The sequence below is a fragment of the Megalops cyprinoides genome, chromosome 18 (genome assembly GCF_013368585.1).
Source record: "Megalops cyprinoides isolate fMegCyp1 chromosome 18, fMegCyp1.pri, whole genome shotgun sequence".
NCBI classification, from domain to species: Eukaryota; Metazoa; Chordata; class Actinopteri; order Elopiformes; family Megalopidae; genus Megalops; species Megalops cyprinoides.
The window spans coordinates 10,516,311-10,538,385 of record NC_050600.1 but is presented as its reverse complement, the minus strand read 5'-3'; the positions used below and the strand labels follow the sequence as shown (position 1 = coordinate 10,538,385).

Below are 22,075 nucleotides of genomic sequence, written 5' to 3'. Positions count from 1 at the left end.
TGTCCAACCAGTCCGCTACATGACTTTCTAGCATTGTCTATATTTAAGAAGAATATATGTAGTATATTTAATGGTACAAATAACAGAGTTCAGAGATAAATTGGACACATTAGACCAGCAATGATCCTGACAGAGATCTGAAATCATTCCCTCAGGTTACTAAGTTTGCAAAAGTAACTGCACATTGAGGTAACAAATGAGATCATTTGTTTTGTAAGGCGGTCATACTTTTGATAGACACGTCTTCTTTATATTCTACTTTAAGCTGCTCCTTAGCTTGCAGCATTACGCACTTTTTAGCTCCGCTCAATGTATTTCCTCGCTCTGTTAACGCTTTTACAGCCATCAATCAGAGATCACCGATGTGCAACACCAGTAGTCGCTGCGATCAGCGCATTGCTGGCATCGGAGAGCCAGCTGCAACGCTCCTTCGCAGTGGTACATGTTTGTGCTGCGTGATGCTGCGTTCGCAATGCTGACGTGTTAGGAATTCCCACTATTCCGCGCATGCGCAGAAGCAAGAGCGAAGAGCGAGGATGTAGGAACCGGTGCTGGTGGAGTTTGACGTGGCACTTCGCTCATACACGCACATTTACCTAAGGGATTCGCATAGCAACGCGTTCAGCTGATTCTGCCAACCACTCAGGTAAATAACATAATCCGATAAATCTTAAAAAAACATATTTTGCATCAGCATGTACGCCCTTGAACATAATATTGGTGTGTTATAATGATTCAGTGGATTATCAAACTTATTACCTCCTGTGTGTTGATTTCCGTTCTAACAGCAACAGCGTATCGGTAAAAACAGCGTGCTCTTCCGAGTTGTGGGTTCACTGATCTCTGCTTGTATGAATATCGTGACATACAGTAGCACATTGTTTAAATGAGAACTAGATACTGATGCAATTCTTGGAGTTCTTGTATGATGCTTCGTATTGCGAAGCCAATCATGACGGTCTTTGACGTGGCAAAAGATAGCCTGTAGTTCTTGAACAGGGTGTTCTTTCAAATTATTTGCAGACGGACGTTTCTTAAATGTTGAACAATCGAGTGGTTATTTGCTCTGAGTACCACTAATTTTAAAAGTACGTACTGGTAACTGGAGTGCTACGTTTCAGTATATCAGATGGGGCCCTAAAAAAGCCAGCAGTGGGTGGTGTTCGGGCATCTGGACGCAGGTTATCCTACGAGCGTCATGTGGAACTGAAATCTTGAGAAAAGCAAAAGTAAATCAAATGGAACATTTCTTTCCAGTCGTAGCCAATGAACCGAAAGCTCACAGTGTATCGGCATCCCTTTTGAATAGCCAGTAGTTAAGGTTTAGAATTAAGATTCATTTTAAACTATAGTTGTTTCAGAAATATCTACCTTGTAGGAACATGGAAGTGCATTGTGTTGTGGGGATTAAAAGTTTGAAAATATTGGTAAAATATTTGAAATATTATTGGCACAGTCCAATAACTCTCTGTCGACATTTTATTTTGTATGTTGGTCTCCTTGAAAACATTTATTGCCATCTTGATGTTGGCAGGTTGTTTGAATACCACCGATTTGGAATGAGAAGAGCTTAACAGTAAACAGAAACAATGAGTCATCAGGGTTACGTTGCCACGCCTCCCTACTCTCAGGCCCAGGCAGGAATGGGGGGTTATCCCCCTGGCTATGGGGGTGTCCCCTCCCAGCCCCTGTATGGACACTATGGGGCCCCCCCACAGCTCTTCCCTGCTGCAGCACCAGGTAAGCATACAGCCTTTTGCCTGACTGTAGGTCTAAGTTTTGCTGTCCTCAACCAAACAAACAGTATATTGTGGAATGTAAATAGTAATAGGCTAACAGAGTCACAAAGTGCAGTTTCACATACGTAAACACGTTACATTACATTACATTACATTATATTACATTACATGCATTTAGCAGATGCTCTTATCCAGAGCAACTTTCAGCACAATAGAACAGATTTGTGCTGAGTACGATTTGTAGTCTTGGTGGATGTAAAATATGAAATGAGTATGAAATAATTAATGCAAAAACTCCCACAATTATAGAATTCCACTGATTGCAACTGTATTTTTTTCCATTCTGAGCTTAGAAAGGTCTTGTGACTGGAAAGTGTTTTTGATTTCAGGTGTTCTCAAGTCACCTGTGTCCTCTTCGTCTGGTGTGCCCCCGCTGCCAGGCTCCACCCAGTTCAGCCCTGGAGGTCAGCAAAACGGCCCTCCCCCTCAGAGGTAAGATCTCTTCATCTCTTTTAAATATTTCATATGCTGAGCTGTGTTGTTTTCCCCCAAATCTGACTCCTAATTGCTCCTCCAGGTTCCCTCCCCCAGCAGTCTCCGCTCCCCCCATGTCTCCATACGGGCAGCCTCCTCAGTCTCCTTACCACAGCCCTCCTTCTCCAGCCTCAGCTCCAGCAGACCAGCTCACCACCCAGCTGGGTGCCGTGCAGCTCGGTGGATATGGTAGGCTCATTCTCACACCTTATGTGTCTCATTGGTAATGGCATGCTAATCCTCTGGTCTTTCCCAAAAGCAATGTGCTATTCCCTGATGTGATTAGGAAGCTCTGGCCTGGGTTGGGTGTACTCACCAGCAATATGAATAGCCAAGAAGGGAGATATCATTTATGCTGAGCGCTGTAACAGCAATAGCGTGAGTCTCCTATTGTGTGAGGTCAGGACATGTTTGAGCTTGAACTGTAAGTACTGCGAATGAAATGTTTAGTTAAGGACCATGAGCTGCCACAGTGAGAGAAGATATGCAGCCTATGTCTCCTCGTCATGAGCTTGATAGACTGTTGACAGATCGCTCTCTAAACCAAAGGGAAACTCCCAGATGCTTTATAGTCTCCCACTGTAATATGAACATGTTGGAGCAAATGTTTGGTACCATATTACATGAATATGATTCCCCAGAAGAAGCATACAGATCATTCAATGACATGAGAAATGGAGAAAACAAAAGGCTGAAATCACAGCCTACCAAACAGCTATGGCTTTATATTATTAAGATAGTTAATAATAAATTAATAAATAAGGTCAATTAGCCTGTCATATGACATTTATTTCCTACATTTCTCTGGTACAAGATCCACCCTGTACAGGTGTCCAGCCTGTGCAAGATACGGTTTTGTTTCAGTGGTTAACATTGTATGTGCGACTATCTCAACTGCTTTGTAATTACAGGTTAGAATATGCCTGGGAACATTGCTGTTTACCTCTCTTTGTTATTTGATTGGAAGTGTACAGAGCTATTATTATCTAATCCTCTGAAATGCAGATGATATCCTGCATGTCACTAGACCCACCTAAGTCAACTCCCTGGATTCAATAAACATTTGTCCTTAACTTTGACTTTTAGCAAAATGGATGTGCTACTTAATTCTACGCCAACAGTTTTTTTTGTTATTAAATTTGGTGATTGGTGAATTTGTAAAGGTCTCAACAATCGAAGTACAGCACAGCCCCATTAAGCTAACTAGTTAGCCAGGTTATGTGAACATTATGACTTAGCTTGCTAGTTATTGCTCATTTGTTTTATTTCCTCAATCAAAGTTACATTAGAGCATCTGTTACTTATCCAATGCTGGTGGGCCTTAGTGGTTAAATGGTAGCTATATTCCTGATTCTCTGAGCTCATATCAGCACAAGTCTTCTTAAAGCGGTGTTACGGAGACAGTAGATCGATGATGTGGACATTGTCAGTGAGAAGGAGGTTAAGAGTAAATTTGGGCAAAGATCTGTGAGCAACATTAAAAGCATAAGTGGATTTCTGCCCATTGCTAGTTAACCCTTTTTTTGCTGTTCTGAAACAAAAGCATGGCTTTAATGGGTTCCTAGTGTATTACGGTTTGTGTGAGCTAGCATGCTCGATGTATTGCCCTGTACATACAGGATATTGTTTATGTTGCAGGGTAGCGAGTTCAGTTTCTGATGGTCATGGTGGTTACCTTATTGTGGTCAGTCAGTCATTGTTTTTTCACTTTGTATTGTAATTTACTTTCCAGATAAAAATATTTTGCTCATCTGTGAGTTGTGAAAAAGGAAGCTATCAAAAGTATATATTTTACTAGCTGAGGTACCCTTTAGGTAAACATATTGCACCCAAGTGAGCATGCGGAACATGCAGTCGAGTAATGGTCTAGAGCAGTGGTTCGCAGTGCCAATATTAGCTTTAATTCATCCTGCCCAGAGCTCTTCAGAAGAAATAAATTTTAAGTTGCTGTGTCATTCTAGTAATATATATGGAGGTCCATTTCTGAACATTCCTTATTCTTTCTCTCAAGGCCCCGGCCCAATGCAGAGTCCTCAGTCACCGTCTAGCTCTGCTCCACAACCATCTTTCCAGTCTCCACCCCCAACTATGGGCCATGGTTCCATGGGCCCTCCCACTCCCCAGATGGCCTCCCCTACAATGGCTGCTGGCCCAGCCATGGGTGCCACGGCTACAGGTCCACCAATGGGAATGTCCAGTTCCCTCTCCAGCCCACCCCCTCCCAGCAGTGGTGGATTCCAGCAGCCTTCTGGACCACCTGGACCACATGGTTTTCCACAACAACAAGGTGCTGACTGATGGGTTATCTTTTTCCTTAGAAGTACAGTCCATTTATATTTGTCTGTGTTTATTGGAACATTCCTTTACATGCATTCATGCATACTGAAGCAAATCATTGCATATCTCAGGCCTCTATTGTTTAAATGAATGCATATTCTCTTGGATATTCAACAGTCAGTATTCAATGCTGGGCCAATCCACTTGCAACAGTTGCATGAAATGGTCATGTGTTATCTTAATGGCCTTTTCCCAGTCTTACAAAACAGTCAATAAATACATCATTGCTGATAATTTGAGACTTCTGTTTAAGCAGTTGTGTGCTAAAAATGTAAAGTTATATCACCTGCTTTTTTAGTGGTTTCTTATCATCTTTTTGAACTTTATCTTGCTGCATTTAGTATGATGATAATGAGATGTTTCAGGGACTGTAGCTATTTCTTGTGCAAAAACACACAGGTCATTGAAGTTGAACACTTTATTTATTTGGACTATGCATTTTGCATGGAGTGAGAGTATTTCCATGAGCTATCTTTGGAAATTTGGAAAAAAAAAGTGTTGAGTTGAAAACATCAAAGGTGGACTTTCCATTCTGTGTCATCTCACTTTATGAATATGTGGCACAGTGTTACACATGTAATTCATCCCTTAGTTTAATGATCTGGCATTAGTAAAGAAGACAGCAGTTTGTTAGAGCTGTCTCTGGCGACACTTTCCAATATAATCATAGCAGTGCAAACAAGCACCTTTTAGAGGGAGAGCAGCAGGGTGTGCTGCAATGTTTGTGTCTTCGAGTGTGTGAATTGAAGAGGTTGCTTAGCTACGCTACCTGTTGTGACACTGAACTATGTGCTCTCTGCTGGCAGGCCCGTATGGAGGACCAATGGCAGCACCTCAGCCTGGTTTCCCTGGAGCCTTTCCAGGTGGGCCCGCCCAAATGGCTGGGCCACCACAGAAGAAGTTGGACCCCGACTCCATTCCCAGTACAGTGAGTTCGGGGTCTGGCTGTTTCAGCATCTCAAGGTCATTCAGCACCATGCTGCATTTTAGTGCTCCTAGCATTTGTAGACTACAGCTGTATTGAGCGTTTAATGTTTGGTTTCTGGAATGTTTCGATGTGGTTTACCATTCTGACGCCTGATCTTTATGCTGCATCCTCAGCATAAAGATCATTTCAGGTCTCTGTGTTGTTACGAGTGACTTGAACTTGAAAATCAGCTTCTTAGCAGGTTCATTTTAATTTCAATGATTTCTCTACTTCAGACGCAAGTGATTGAGGATGACAGGGCCAGACGTGGAGGTCAAGTTTACACAACCAACCTCAGGGGTCAAGTCCCTCCACTGGTCACCACTGACTTCGTGGTTCAGGATCAAGGTAACTGAATCCAAATGGAAAATTCATCAAGGAAATTCAGTAGCATGCACAGATCATTATATTGTATTACATCAACAGCTCTCATGTCAGTATGGAACACAGTGACATTGAGAATACGTTTGTAACTGCATTCATTACTCTGCCGTTGCCAGGCCATGCCAGCCCTCGGTTCATGCGGTGCACAGCATACACTTTCCCCTGCACAGCTGATTTGGCCAAGCAATGCCAAGTGCCCCTGGCAGCCATCATCACTCCCTTTGCCACCATCCCCAAAAATGAGGTATGTAGTCATGTTAGACCTTTATATGTCTTTATGTGCATTAGTGACAGAAGAAACCATATCTCCAGAAAACACATCATTACATGGAATTGTAACTACCTTAACACATTTCATCTGTATTTACTTTGAAATGTAACTGTTCGCAGAATGCATGTATTTTTATGAAGTCCTTAAATGTATGGCAGTCCATTAATCTTGTGTGGGTCAGCAATCTTCCCACGAAATTCTCCTCCTCTCATAAAAATGGTGAGCAGTACTGGTGGCCCTTTTAAGGCAATGTTAGTATGCCCTGACTCCTAGAAGGCAATCTGGCAAATGGCAGATCTGGAGGTAACAGAGAAGATGAAAGGATTAAGAGAAAGCTGTGTCAGTCAGAGCCAGGCTAAGACAAGCCTGTCCCTCTGTGGTAGAACATCTACATGATAGTTTGTTGTGACTTCTGTAGAAAGACATATTCATCAGACTGTGCCTTATGAATTCTGCCTGATATTGACCTTTGATTTCGTGGAGCGCATTACCTTGATGAAGTCATGTGGCTCTATTGTACATATTCTAGTCATTATGGATTGAACCTTGGTGCTGTATCTGCATAGTTTAGGAACAGGTTTGAAATAAAATTTGAGATCTTTCTTGCATAAATTCATAGAATATTGAGCATCTACTTTCCTGTAACTACAGAAATCTGTTTTTTTCATCAAGGAGGAAGTAGTGTCCAAGTAATAATAAACTCACTGGATTGTGTGAAATTCTCTAAGGCTGTTCATTTAACTACATTCCTATGTGTAGTTTTATAGCTGTGAAACATTGTTTATTCTCTGTGTAAAACTCAACAAACTGTCAGGTGTTCCTCTAATCTCATCTCAGGGCTCTTGTGAAAATGTTGTTACACATGTATACAAAAGGGACAGTTGTTTATAGAAGCTAGGTAGTCTGCTTTCTGTCAGGCAAAGTTTGATACCCCAGGTTTGGTCATGTTATTATTTGCTGTTGAAACGCCGAAGGTTATTCAGGTTTGGCGTTCGCTTGTATGGCTGCAAGACCCTCTGTACTGTGTGCGTTTGTACCTGTAGACTCCCCTCTACTTGGTGAACCATGGTGAGACAGGTCCTCTGCGATGCAATCGCTGCAAGGCCTACATGTGTCCCTTCATGCAGTTCATTGACGGGGGGCGGCGCTACCAGTGTGGCTTCTGCAGCTGTGTCAATGAAGGTCAGTTCCTCAAAAAAGAAACCACAGCAACCAAACTCGCCCCCCCCCGACACACCTCAGTCTTTTAAAAATATTTAATCACTCAACCCAAATGGCAAAAATCTTATCTGAGCAGAAAGTTTGTGTGAGGTTTTAATTTTGTACCTTATTACAAGGGCAAGCACACAGTGAAAAAGAAAGTAGATGAAATGCACATTTCCAGGATATGGAATATATTTATAGCCCCATACAGCTGAGCATTTGCTGTAGTTGTGAAGACTGGGTGATTCTTCTCACTGTCTATTTTTGTTACTATATATTGAATGAATTGGTGGCTCTAATAATGATTTAATGACATTTCACTTAGATTAGGGGGTCAGTAAATTTGCAATAAAAATGCTAAGTCTGTGGGAAAGCATGCCTGAGTTACATTGTTTGAGTTTATGTTGTTTCTTTAGTGAATAGAGCCTAACACATAACCCGCATATTTGTACTGACAATTTTGTTCACAAATGTAGACCTGTTGCAACAAAGTGTTGATGTTGGCTTCCAGATAATAAAATTAGGACAATGCTGCTTTTCACCCCTTATGTTCTAATATACACCTTGTATTTTGGAAACTTTGGAACTAGTGTTAGTCTGCCTAAATTTGTATGAGCACCTATGCTTGCAGAGAATGATAGCAGGGCATCTTAATAACATATTAAGTTATTTTTCTGTGTTGTTAAATGTGTGAAATATATTGTCTTTTTTACTGGCAGTGCCAGCCTTTTATTTCCAGCATCTGGATCATATGGGGCGGAGGGTGGACTTCTACGAGAGACCAGAGCTGTCATTGGGATCCTATGAATTCATAGCCACTCTGGACTACTGCAAGGTGAGCACTCGTGTGACTTAGTGAACTTATTGTTTTTGTTGTGTGCCTCATTTCATTTTTTTGGACACTATCATTACTACAACTACTACTAATAATAATAATAATAGTCAAAATAAAAATAAAAACGATAATTGTTGTTGCTTACGTTGTTATTACAGTTAGTTGTCTAATGTTTGTGTTAGTAATCTTAGCAATATTATTATTGCAAAGAGTGTTCTGCAAATTATTTACTTTTGCATGTCAGTGCTGTCATGGTCATCAGCGTTACATAAAACTGTGTGCATGACATGACACTTAATGCATGACATTTAAAAATAGAACAGTTGAAGATGTCTTTTCCTGCAGCTGGAATGTAGGCTCTGTTGGACTGTAAGAACTGTAGGCCTTCCTTGAGTTTGTAAATGAAATTTTAAGGCCGAAGGCATCAAAGCTTACCATTTCCCTGAATGGGGTCAGCAGGTTGCAGCATGCACCAGTATGAAGTCTGGGTCTTGGCAGTCATATTGCATTTTTTACATAATTAAAATAGAGTATCTAGCACAAAACGTAAGCATTTCTAAGCACCTGTGGTGGAGGTATGCAATGTATAAATGTGTTCGTTTTATCAGGACCCCCATGAAAAGTGTTAGCTTGCTGTTTTTCGTATTTGTTTTTTTTTTCCTGCTATGTGGCCTTTTTTTCCAGTGTTTCAGCTGAGAAGGCAAGCTGCCATGCCTCATTGCTTAGGTGATGCATGGTCTCAAGTCTGTTTATTAATACTTGAGAATCTGGTTGCAATGTACTTTAAACAAAACCTTAGGTGATTTTAGTCAAGCATGGTTACTTTGGAAACAAAACAATGTTGCTGCATTGTGATTTATTTTCTGAATAATGAATAATGTGCCCTAGCTTTATTATTTTTTCCAGATTTTATGCAAAGAAAAAGCCAAAAACATCAAATGAAGGCAGGAGAGAACAATGGGGAAGGAAAATAATGGGTAGTAGAAGAAAAAGAAAAGAAAAGAAACAGTTTTGCCGTAGAGGAATAGGAGAGGCCTTCATGATAAAATGGTGTCTGGATGTTGTATAGTGTGCCATAGATTTTCAGCTTTAAGTCACATTGTTGAGTCTTTGATCTATTTCAAGTGGATGGAGCAAACTTCATATTTATGGTCATAATTGTAGGATTTCCCTTTACTGAATTTCAGTTCTCATCTAAGGTTTACATTTATGCTTGACCTCTCCTAGCCAAGGTTTCCTTTCAAAAACAAAGGATATTGTAAACTGTGGTATGTGTTATAAAACAGGCCATTTAGATTAGAAGCAGTGTTTTAGAGTTAAGTGTAGGATTGCAAGGAACTTGCAATAACAGTGCTTACTATCTTGTTTAATTTGCCAATAGCCCTGCATTTCCAAATTAAATTACTGAAAAGAAAATGCATATTGACTGAAAAAATTCAAAAGCCAGTGAACATTCCAGAACATTATCTTTTCCCTTTTCCCTTCTTAATTTCCGTAAATTACGCTTTGCAGTTTAAGAACAGTAAGGGTATACAGAGTGGGCAACATATCCTTTTTCAGTCTCTCATGTGTCCAAAATGCAGGTCACACATATTCCAGAAAACCGTAATGATGATGTTTGTTTCTGTGTGATTTTATCAGAACAACAAGCCGCCCAGCCCACCAGCATTTATCTTCATGATTGATGTGTCCTACTCAAACATCAAGAGCGGACTGGTCAAACTGCTGTGTGAGGAGCTGAAGACGCTGCTGGATAAACTGCCCAGGTACACTACCACATCCTAGCATATGACCTTCACCACAACATTATTCTGATTGACTCTTACTGCTAATTGGCACTGAACATCACTTCAGCATGAGGGTTCAATGCACATATGGAATGTTTAGTAAAGTGGGACCCAATATATACTGATGTCCCCTAAAATGGGAAAAATGTATTGGGAAACCAAAAGGTAATGAGGTGCTTTGCCATATCAGTTCATTACTATAGAAACTACTTACCTGAATCCTCTCCTCTTGCAGTAGTCTTTTTACACATTACAAGACCAAACCTTCAACCAAAATGAGCAGTTCCATTAAATGTATACAATATGCAAAACAGTTTGCTTGAACTTAGTGGTCTTTACTGCAGAAAAGGTTTATCTGTTGCTGATGCTGTTGGACAGTAGTTTTCAGTACTTGCTGCCTTCAGTCCTTCACATTGACTGACTGCACATCAACCCCGGTGGACCCTCAGCATGTACCGTAATTTAAGATGAGCCGTGTCCAATGTGGAAAGCACTGCTAGGAAGTCTAGTGTCAGCGGTGGCATGAGTAATGTTATTGTTTCACTAATGAGCACACTGAGTCAGTGTGAATGATTGTTTGAGGTTTATGAGCTATGGTTTTCAGCACCCTGTTGTTGGTTTTTTAAAGGAATGGTTGGGTAACTTGGTTCAGGGGAGAGGCCTTGAGAAACGCAATTATATGCCAGCTCAGCATGCTGCATGTTGGCAATATCCTTTTCTGAGCCAAGCTGGAGCGTGGAGAACAATAGTTGCAGAACAGAAGAATGTTTACCATATGTATGTTAACTAAAGACTACTGAAGGCAGTACGCCAAATATGGATTTTTGTAGTGCTCCCCCCTGTCAAAACAGATGGGCTCAGTATTTGCCTGTGTGGGATGCTGAGATGTCAGATGTTGATATTCTACAGAGAAACATATATTCTAGTATAGTATATTATATAATTATTTAGAGGACTTCAGGTAATGTTTAACTACATCTGTAAAAGGTAAATTAACAAGAGGGAAGAAACTTCAGAAAAGTGCCCAGTACCAAATAGAACTTTTTTAGGTAAACTAACACAGAACACATTCGACCCTCAGCCTTTTAAAAAGATTTGTACTGCTTTTGAAGAAGCTGACCTTTCATAAGGCCCCCTAAGGCAAAACAGGTGGTTCTAATACACCCTAAGCCCACGTACTATTTTCTTTATAATAAACTGTGAATATTTCATTGCCGCTCAGCGCTGAGGACATGCCGTAAAACTGTCTTCTCTCTTTTTTTGCTTGATCTGGCATCATGACTTGCTAAATCTGCTTGGTGTCATTTATGTGAAGACTGCAGTCTGTGGTGTGATGATTCAAACTGAGCAACAGAACACAGGGAAAATCCTAACTGGGTTTTCTATAAATCATCAGAAACTGAGAAGGAGAGATGGCAATTACAGGCATAGCTATATGCCTGTTGAGAATGCTTTGCCAATTTGTCATGCTGGTATTGTGTTTTCAGATAGGTTTACTAATTTGAGAATGGATGGCCAATACATAGGCCTCTATGACATCCAGTTTGAAAGGGTTTTGGCTTATGTCTTTCTGTTTTTTTCCTTTGTCCTAACAGTAGTGGTGTTGGCTGTACTTCGCAGCATAATTTTTAACTAAAGCAGCAACAGTTGGACACATTAAAGATACTGCTGTGTATTCAAATGTGGGACCCAGATACTGATTGTTCACAAAGTCAGTTTAATTTCACAAGTCTAAGATGAATTACTGTTCAAGTTGTATGGATAGTGATGTAGAACATTGTTTGTGTTGGCCGTGTGGAAGCAAGTGATTCCAAACCAGTCTCATGATGTCTGAGCTAGCTCTATTAATCAGAAGCATATGAGCTCTGATTTAAATTTAGATTTGGTATTGTTCTCTGGAAATGACGCCTGGTGGTGTCCTTTTGAACTCACCTCACTCAATGCGCTGAAGAGCAGAGAAGGATTCATCAGATGCACTTTGTGCTTGACTTTCGGAATCGCCCTGGACGAAAGCATCTGCTGGATATAAACAATGTCAATGTAACGTTAAACGTATTCGCATCTTCTACGTCATTCTGGATAAGATAGTCTCCCGGCTGTAAATGTAACATTTAATATGTGCTCAGATCTTGTATGTCACTCTGGATAGGAGCGTGTGCTGTGAGAAAATGAAATGTAAATCAAGGGCTCTATAGCTCTCTGGTGTTCTTTCCCTGCCCTGTGGCTATGCAGTGCCATTTAAGGACTTTATATTGTTACTCTCCCCATCTGTGGATGTTTTCGTAAGCTTGTCAGCAATGTGCTGCTAATGGCTCTCTAATTAGTGCTTGTTGGCTAAAAGCTGGGTGCATCACAGTGTGTTTGTTTTCTGAAAAGCCCGATTGCTCTGAGGAACCTATTACATCCTTTGTTTACACAGGCCCTCAGAATAATGCATTTCCCATGCCTGGGTTATGGGGCAGCAGTGTAGCATAGTGGTTAAGGAGCAGGACTTGTGACAGAAAGGTTGCTGGTTCCATTTCCCTCTGGGGCACTGCTGCTGTACCCTTGGGCAAGGTGCTTAACCCTTGCCTCAGTAAATATCCACAATATTATCCATAAATGGTAAATTGTAAAAAATTGTAAATTGTAAAAAAGAAACTGAAAACTGTAACCGTAAATGTAAGCTGCTCTGGATAGGAGTGTCTGCTAAATACCAATGATATAATGTGATGTAATATAATATTACCATCCCTTCCAGAGAGGAGGGGGCTGAGAGCTCCGCGATCCGTGTGGGTTTCGTCACTTACAACAAGATCCTGCACTTCTACAACGTGAAGAGCACCCTGGCCCAGCCACAGATGATGGTGGTCTCCGACGTGGCCGAGATGTTTGTGCCTCTACTGGACGGCTTCCTGGTCAACTTTCAGGAGTCCCGATCGGTCATTAACAAGTGTGTTCTCTCTGCAATTCTGAGTAAACCAAATATTATACACACGCCAGAATTCAACACTGAGAAGAAAAGTATTTCAATCATTTACTTGAAAGCTCCAGACAATTTCTGATTCACTTAAACTGTGTGAGTAATTAGTACAACAGTGGAATTCATCTAATGATGTGGTGGTAATAATGTTGACAAGCACGGGTTAAATAATTATGAACTAGAAATAATTTGGAGAGAAACAATAAACATGCCTGTCTTTCTTCCCACTTTCTCATACTCCTCTCATAAGTAACGGTTTATTTTTAAACATTTTCATTGTACCTATCAAGTATGAGTAAATGTTTCCACACAAATCTTTGCCAAGTGTACAAGATTCTCGAGGTATTTTTTTTTAACATTGGACATTTTGGGTAAATTCTCAAATGACTTGAGTTTCCACCTGCAAATTTACAAAATCCCTTTAACTGTTACCTATTCGGATGTGAATGTCTCAAAGTTATCGTAAATGAAACTATAAGATAAAGAGTCATGTTGTAATAGACAGTTATGATATTAGGGTTCTCTTTCCCTGTACCCCCCAGTCTGCTGGACCAGATTCCAGATATGTTTGCGGACACCAATGAGAGTGAGACCGTCTTTGCCCCAGTCATCCAGGCAGGCATGGAGGCACTGAAGGTCAGTAGTGTGGGGTTTCCCCTCAGTGAGAAATGAGAAATCATTCCACAAGCACTTAGCACCCATTGCAGTGGGAATTTTAAATGCAATCTTGTCTACCTGATTAAAAAAGCTCTAGGGCAGTATTAGGCTTGTGCACCGTTTTTGTCCAAAGATCCATTTAGGAAATAGCACGTTTCAGGTCTTGCTTTGCTGTGTTTTAAGTGAAAATCTATTTATTTGCTTGTCTTGAGCATTTCCCTTCAGACTTACTCTCGAAAACCACAAGGACATGGCTTATTAGGATGGAGGAATTTCTGGCATCCCTAGCCTGTGACCTTTTCAGATTCCACAAATTCCTCTGTTTAGAAAAGGGATACTTTTGTATCATGCTTTTTTGTTTTTTTTTTCTCTGATTCAACATCATTTTTACCAGTATGTTAATAAGCCAGTATAATTTTTATGTAAATAGATAATGAACATTTTTGCTCAATTCAGCCAACAAAAAACTACTTTTACATTCAGTTTAATGCTGGACAAAGCCACAAGAAAGATATGAAATTCACAAAATAACCTCTGCATTAAACTTGGCCTATGCACAGCTTAGGGCACATTATTTAACCCACAATTCCCTCAGTAAATATCCATCTGTATTATTTCATAAAATTGTAACCTACTGTGTGTAAGTCACTTTGGATAAGAGCATCTGCTAAATGACTATAATGTAACGAAGAAAGTTTCCTGTTGTATTTATGTTGTAGGGAATCTTATTGTGCAGTTTTAGGTCTATGATTTGAGTAGACCTTTTATTTTTTTATTTTCTTTTATTTAAGAAACAGTATCTGTATCCAAATACGTCAGTCAGATCATCTGCTTATAATGAATCTTCAATGATGCCAGTATCAGTGTCTCGTAAATAGCACATTTAGAGTTGCTGTTCACATCATCATCCACTGCTGTCCTCTCTGCAGGCTGCAGATTGCAGTGGAAAGCTGTTCATCTTCCACTCCTCCATACCCACTTCTGAGGCTCCTGGGAAACTGAAGAACCGCGACGACAGGAAGCTGGTCAACACAGACAAAGAGAAGGTGAATCTGTCCTGACCAGCCCTCTTGCAACAGACACATCCTCACGTTGTTAGCCCTCACATATGATTGAACTGTAATGCATATCCTCGGGGGGGAGTCAGTTTTCATTGCTTGTTTGGCTCTTGTGGCCAGACTCTCTTTCAGCCTCAGAAGAGGATATACGAGCAGCTGTCCAAGGAGTGTGTCTCCAACAGCTGCTGTGTGGACCTCTTCCTCTTTCCCAACCAATACGTGGATGTGGCCACTTTGGGGGAAGTTCCACTGCACACCGGAGGCTCAGTCTACAAATACAACAACTTTCAGGTACACCATCTTCTTTTCTGTACAGTACTGAAAAGTAGCTTACCAGTCCTGGTCCTGGGTACCTGCTGTTTATGCTGGATTTCACTCAAACTTCTGTCAATTAGTGTGATTTAACATTTAATTGACTGCTAATCTGGATTTAGGTTTTTAACAGATGTCTACTTAAACCCCTTGTTAAATAAATGTGTTTGAAGGTATGCATGTGTTAATAAAAATAGAAATATGTATTCAATCTTATTTATTAAGCCCCCTTATTATGCCAAGCACTTGTAGGAGGTCTGACCTCTTTGACAGTTTCAACAGGCTCTTTGACAGTATTCAATTAATGTCTCAATCACTGCTAGCTCCTAATCAAAACTAATTACTTGCACTTAATTGGATAAAAACTTGGTGTGTCCTCCTGACTTGAGTAGAAAACCACTGTTGTAGAGCATGCTGTCCTTTCAGCTGATTAAATCTAATTGTAGCACATTATTCAGAGATTTTACTAATGGTAATGTGTGCAAAAGAAAGCTTCTGATATGCATGGCTATTAGTGTTTAGATTTAGGCCAGCTAAATGAGGGGTGGATGGAGAACAGAATCATAATCTGTTGCTTATAGTTCAAGTCTCTCTAAATGGTCAGGTACTGGTAAACACCTGGTGCTTTACTGGTAAAAGTTTTAAAACATGTTTAAAAGGTTACAGCATCAGACTATTCCTGTCCTCTTCTGGAGGCAGCTGTGTTTTGGAAAATCTTGGAAATTCCTGTTCTCTGTGTTGTCACTCTTGGAAAACCCCCAGGAATTATTGTATTCTGTTTTATTAGCCCAGCAGACAAGGCAATGTATTGTGCATTTAATAAAGTGAGCATGACATTCTCCAGCTTTTACCAAAAGAAACTTTTTTGCTATACAGCCATTGCAGATTGCATGTACTGCATAAGGGTATTGTGATGATTTTCCAAGATGGCCACCAACTCATCTTGAGAAAAATGTAATAAGCTCATGGAGTTTAACCTCAGCATTAATTTGTCTGCCCACGATAGATTGAAAATAATTACAAAAGGAAGCAGTCTTACTTTTTTTACTAAAGTAAGTGATGTTCATGAGTGATTGTCAGATATCTCTAATTGATAGAAATTCTGTGATTATCATGCTCAGAAAACATTGCAGATTGTTTACTTGAAAGTATTTTTTCCCAGGGATGTGTCTTAAAAATTCACATATCTACCTCATCACCTCATTTTTCTTTTATCTGCATCAGATTCAGTTTCTTAGAAGACACTGGAACTCAGAATGCTCTTTCTGTCTCTGTTTCAGGTTCAGGTGGATGGGGACCATTTCCTGAGTGACCTGAGAAAAGATGTGGAGAAGCCCATTGGATTTGATGCCATCATGCGAGTGCGGACCAGCACAGGTAAGGAGCCATGCTAGCGTCATCCCCCTTTATTTCTTGGAATACACAGTCGACCCAACACACTGCGGTGAGTTTCATAGGTATTCCAGCTGTGCAGTACACAGTGCACATGCACTAACCATCTGGGTATTTAAAAATCATTTTGAAATGTGATTGTAACTTGTCTTTTTTCAGTTTTTGTGTTACATTTTATGCACAATTACTGGATATACACAGTATTGCTGGTATAGTGCTGGTATTATTGCTGATGTAGTAGTGTTGTCATTACACACCCAGGAATGACCATAGAGCAGTGGGTATTTTTTATATAATACTGTATGTACTGATACATGGTTATATATGTAAATGTAAATGTAAAATAAAATATTGTCAGCAATAGGGGGGGAGAAGAGGGCCTGTTTCAGAGTCTATATGCTTGCATGTGTTTGCAGGATTCAGGGCCACAGACTTCTATGGGGCTATATACATGAACAACACCACCGATGTGGAGATGGCTGCCGTGGACTGCAACAAAGCCTTGACAGTGGAGTTCAAGCATGACGACACGCTCAGCGAAGACCCCGGGGCCTTAATACAGGTGCGATTCCTGTTCCTCTCCTTCTCTCTGTCAGCGTAGGCCTGACCGTCCCGCCTCACTGTGTGCTGTCCGTTTCTTTTCCAGTGTGCTCTGCTGTACACCACCATCAGCGGCCAAAGACGAATTCGTATCCTCAATCTCGGCCTCAGCTGCAGCTCCCAGCTACCTGACTTGTACAAGAGCTGCGAGACGGATGCACTCATCAACTTCTTCGCCAAGTCAGGTAATTCGAAACTCAGAGGAATTTAACTCCATTTTTTTGGAGTTTTTATTGTGGATCTATGTGTTGTACATTAGAGTGCTGCTAGTGTCTGTTGTGTAGTGTACATTAGCCTGCAGCTGATCTCTGTACTGTACTGTACATTAGAGTGCTGCTGATCTCTGTACTGTACATTACAATGCTACTGATCTCTACTGTACTGTAGTGTACATTAGAATGCTGCTGATCTCTGTACTGTACATTAGTCTGCAGCTGATCTCTGTACTGTACTGTACATTACAATGCTACTGATCTCTGTACTGTACTGTAGTGTACATTAGAATGCTGCTGATCCTTGTACTGTACATTAGAGTGCTGCTGACCTCTGTTCTGCACTGTACATTACAATGCTACTGATCTCTGTACTGTACTGTAGTGTACATTAGAATGCTGCTGATCTCTGTACTGTACATTACAGTGCTGCTGATCTCTGTACTGTACAGTAGTGTACATTAGAGTGGTGCTGATCTCTGTACTGTACTGCACTGTACATCAGAGTACTGCTGACTTCTGTGTAAACTGTTCTGTATTCCTAGCGTACCACACCATGCTAAACCAGCCCCTGAAGACTGTGAGGGAGGTTTTGGTCAAACAGGCAGCCCACATGCTGGCCTGCTACAGGAAGCACTGTGCCAGTCCTTCTGCTGTCAGCCAGGTCAGCGCTCTTTCGTGTTTACCTGCTTCCAGTAGGAGACCAGTCTGCCCTGGGGAACATCTCACACATTTTGGGAGCTAAAAAGCTTGCCCTTAGGTCATTCTAAGCGTTCTGGTCTGACTCTCTTTAGTAAATGAAATGTAGGAACATTGAGACAGAGACCAACATCTGTCACAGTGTAATAGCATTTCACCTTTGCTTAACCTTGGTTCCCAGCTAAAAGGCAGTTGCAGGCTGGTTGCAGTCCAGAGGTTAATTTCAGTGTGTTGGGTTATCTCCTTGATTTAATAGCGCATGGTTTTAAGGCTGCCGTGTCTCCTTTTATGAGATCAGGATCCTTCAGTGTCTACTCTTATTTTAATCTGCCGTGACCTTATGAGGTCAGACCTCAAAGTCAGTCTCAGCAGCTTGTCACTATTTGTGTTCATATACATACAATAGTGCATATCTTTGAAGGAATGTCAAGAAATATCATTATGTTAATTCTCTGACAGAGAATTATATGGAGAGAAGTACATTTTGGCTTTTGTTTGCTGTCATATCAGAAAAATAAGTCCTATACCAAATGACTCTAGAGGTCAAAATGATTTTAGAGGTGTTTGGGGACGGGGAAATGTGCATTTCACATTTGAGTCGCTGTGTATAAAACTGTAATCAAGCCAGTTATTCAAAACATTTCATGATGGACTAAGGCTTTATTCTGGAATGAGTAGAGTGTGGTCATTATGAATATGAATTACGGGGAGAGATACCAGCGAAAAATGAATAACTCACCAATACACACGTACATACTAGCTGACACCAGGGGTCAATAGCCTTGTTGGGTATGGTGCATGCACTGTCACAGCACCCCGTCTGTCTGTCCTATAGCTGATCCTGCCAGATGCCATGAAGGTGTTCCCAGTGTACTTGAACAGCCTGATGAAGAGCCCAGCGCTGGTGGGCAGTGTGGAGCTCTCCACGGACGACAGGGCCTTCCACCGGCTGATGGTGGCAGGCATGGGCGTGGAGGAGACCCAGGCCCTCTTCTACCCCCGCCTCATCCCGCTGGTAAGCTCACCACATTCACTTTCACATGGCACCTGATTCTGGACTCTCCGATCAAATGTAGGGGTCAAACGTAAAAGAATCTGTTGATTTGGATGTCGCGTTATGTTCCGTGCAGTGACTTCAGGAATGCGTGCTTGTTGTGTGAGTGTAATGGCACCTGCTCACCCAGTCCCTGTCAGCATCTCTCTCTCTCTCTCTGACTCTCTCTCCTCGTGCAGCACAGCATGGATGTGGGCAGTGAGGCAGTGCCGGCGCCTGTGCGCTGCTCTGAGGAGCGCCTGTCCGACGGGGGGCTCTTCCTGCTGGAGAACGGGCGGCACCTTTTCCTGTGGCTGGGCCAGGCCTGCCCCCCCGACCTCATCCAGAGCATCTTCAATGTGCCCTCCTTCGCCCATGTCAGCACTGAAGTGGTGAGATGGCGCCCCCTGGGGGGAGCTCATATGTTTGCACACTTGTTGCTCTACTAGTTTCTTATATAGTTGTCTCTGAAAGAAGTAATCATCAACATTTGATGATCTTTTTTTTTGATTTTACATGCCTATTGGTTACTGTATACCTGGGACTATGTTGCAGATCTCTTTACCGAAGCTGGACAACGCCCACTCTAAGAAGCTCCATTCCATTATAGAACACATTGCTGGTCAGAGGCCTTACTTCATGAAGGTGATTATAAAGGCCTCTTTGCTGTTATAATAATACGAGTACACTTAAACAGACTCTGAGACATGATAAGAAGAGACAAAATAAATCATGAAGAATACAATACATTCATGTGCTGTATAGAACTACCAAGAAATCTATTACAGAAAATGTACAGATATTTTTAAAAATTCATGTCATAAGTGTCAGCCATAGTGAACACTTTTTTTTAACACAGTTTTTTAATAGCCCCTGATCTGACTGCACAGAAATCAGATAGACAATGTAAAACACTCGTAAAACACAAAAATCTGTCTATGTTCAAATAAGTCAGTGTTCAGTGTGTATATCAGTAATTTAAATGCCATTAAACTGATGCTTTTGAAGAACATATTTTATATTTGTTACAATATCAACTTGTATTATCTCAGTTAAAAACCACTGCTCACCCAGTCCCTGTCAGCTAAAAAAGCAGTTCTTTTTTTATACAAAAAACTGATGTGAATGTTACATTATCCAGCAAGAAGTCAGTATTTCAGCTGACTGAGGCAAACTGAATTCTACAGGTGCTTTCTTTCATAGGTTTCCACAGGTGCTGGGCAGTGAAATAAATTGCAAATAAAATTAATATAGACAAGCAATGTTGTATTGCTCCCAACTGACAGCGTAACTTAACAGTGAAGTCAAACAGCATTTTCCACCATGGAGGTTTTCGTCAGGTCACAGTTCACTCTTGTTTAACAGCTCCTGGTGGTGAAGCAGAAAGACAGGACAGAGACTCTGTTCCGTCAGCACCTGGTGGAAGACAAGGGCGTTCACGGAGGAGCGTCCTACATGGACTTCCTATGCTACGTCCACAGAGAGATCCGGCAACTGCTCACCTAAGAGTTGTTGGACCTGCGGACCCCGTGGCCCACAGATCGCCTCACAGCCTTTCTAGCGCCCCCTTGTGAGCAAAGCTTCATCTCTGGTTTATGGTTCTGGGGCTCTCATTCCTTTCTAGGCTTTGTTCTGTACAAAGCATATGTCAACTTATGATTTACTTTCATGTGTTCATGCTTAACATTATACTCATATGACTGTTCCATTGCATATCTTAGTGTATATCATTGAGGTAACAACTGAGAATGAGTGTCATAATAATGGTTTTTTGGAGCATCCTTTGAAAAGTAGATGGGCTTGACATTTCTAGAATTTGTTTTTTTATAATGACAGGATGCAGATAGCATCATTGTACATTACCAGAAACAGAGCACAGGAAACACCTGTTTGCAAAGAATGTCTGCTTCTGTATTTTCTCTCTTAAGAGACTGACACAGTAGAACAGACATTCATTATACAGTATACAATGTTATTTGTGCCATATGTCTCATTGGATAAGAGCATTGATAAAATAATACATTATTTTGCCAGCCTTCTTTGTAGATGGAAGCTGTTGCTATGGCTATTAAATTAATAGCTTACAACATCAGAGAGGGCTGAATATAAGTGGAATTCTGTTTTCACCCTTTGTGGTCCTTTTATTTAGGTGGATGGAATATTCAGAAAGACAAAAGGAAATATGCATATTTCAAATAGTCAGAAACATATTGTGCTTACTAGATGTTTTCCTAACATTTTAACAGGGAAAAACATTCAGCTTATTCCAACAATTATCTAGTCACTGTAGAACTTTTATTTTCACTTAATTTAATATATAACATGACCTTTTTGCCTGCTATCTCTGTAGATGCTGTTCATCATTAGCAGAACAGAGCCAGTACCTCATGTTGTATCTGGGGATTTTTTCTGGCCTCCAAAAGCAATGAGAGCAGCTATAATACTTAAAAGCTCTAAAGAACAGAATAATATTGCTGTGATATTATGTAGACAATAATTTTCATGGCTGATAGATCCCCAGATATCCAGTGATCACATTACATGTACGATCTTAGATCACCAGTTCAATATCAGAATTGGATATTCCCCAGAACCAGCATTTTACCTGCCTACAAAATTAAAAGCTTACATTATGGAAAACCAGTAGGGAAATTGTGTTTTTAGTTACTAAAGTAAATTGTGTATTGTGTACACATGGTATGTGAATCTAACATGTCCTTAGCCTGGCAGAAGAATTTTGGCCTGTCAATATTTATGCATTTTTTTTTTTTTTTTTTTTTGCATAAAACCTGTCTGGATTTTCAATCGTGTTGAAACGTGACAGTTTGTATACTCAGAAACAAGCTTGGTGTCTTCAGTGTGTTTGACAGGATTTTTGCTCATGTGTTGAATCGCCTTAACGAGTGGTCCTTATGGTAAAATTTACATACAAACATGAATATTTTAATGTTTTATTCAAAATTGACATTGGTAAAAAGAATGGTTTGTATGCAGACACAGCTCAGGTAATACATGTCTGTAACATTTGTACCAAGCAGCTGGAATCACTGCTGTTCTAAATTAGAATAGCACATTGTAACTGGATGGAAGTGT

General features: G+C 40.7%; 1 protein-coding gene across 1 annotated transcript; it reads left to right on the top strand.

The window, feature by feature from the left end:
• The first annotated feature begins 552 nt into the window (after positions 1–552).
• Positions 553–20,488, top strand: LOC118793303 (protein transport protein Sec24D-like). Its single transcript, XM_036551425.1, has 23 exons — positions 553–646; positions 1,535–1,740; positions 2,129–2,231; positions 2,317–2,462; positions 4,285–4,560; positions 5,417–5,538; positions 5,814–5,925; positions 6,078–6,205; positions 7,276–7,414; positions 8,155–8,270; positions 9,912–10,036; positions 12,798–12,989; positions 13,562–13,655; positions 14,606–14,722; positions 14,855–15,025; positions 16,327–16,423; positions 16,855–17,000; positions 17,085–17,223; positions 17,796–17,914; positions 18,785–18,964; positions 19,183–19,374; positions 19,538–19,627; positions 20,348–20,488. The coding sequence occupies exons 2-23, from the start codon at positions 1,590–1,592 to the stop codon at positions 20,486–20,488; spliced, it is 3,096 nt and encodes a 1,031-aa protein (XP_036407318.1). The 5' UTR covers positions 553–646; positions 1,535–1,589.
• Positions 20,489–22,075: the final 1,587 nt, after the last annotated feature.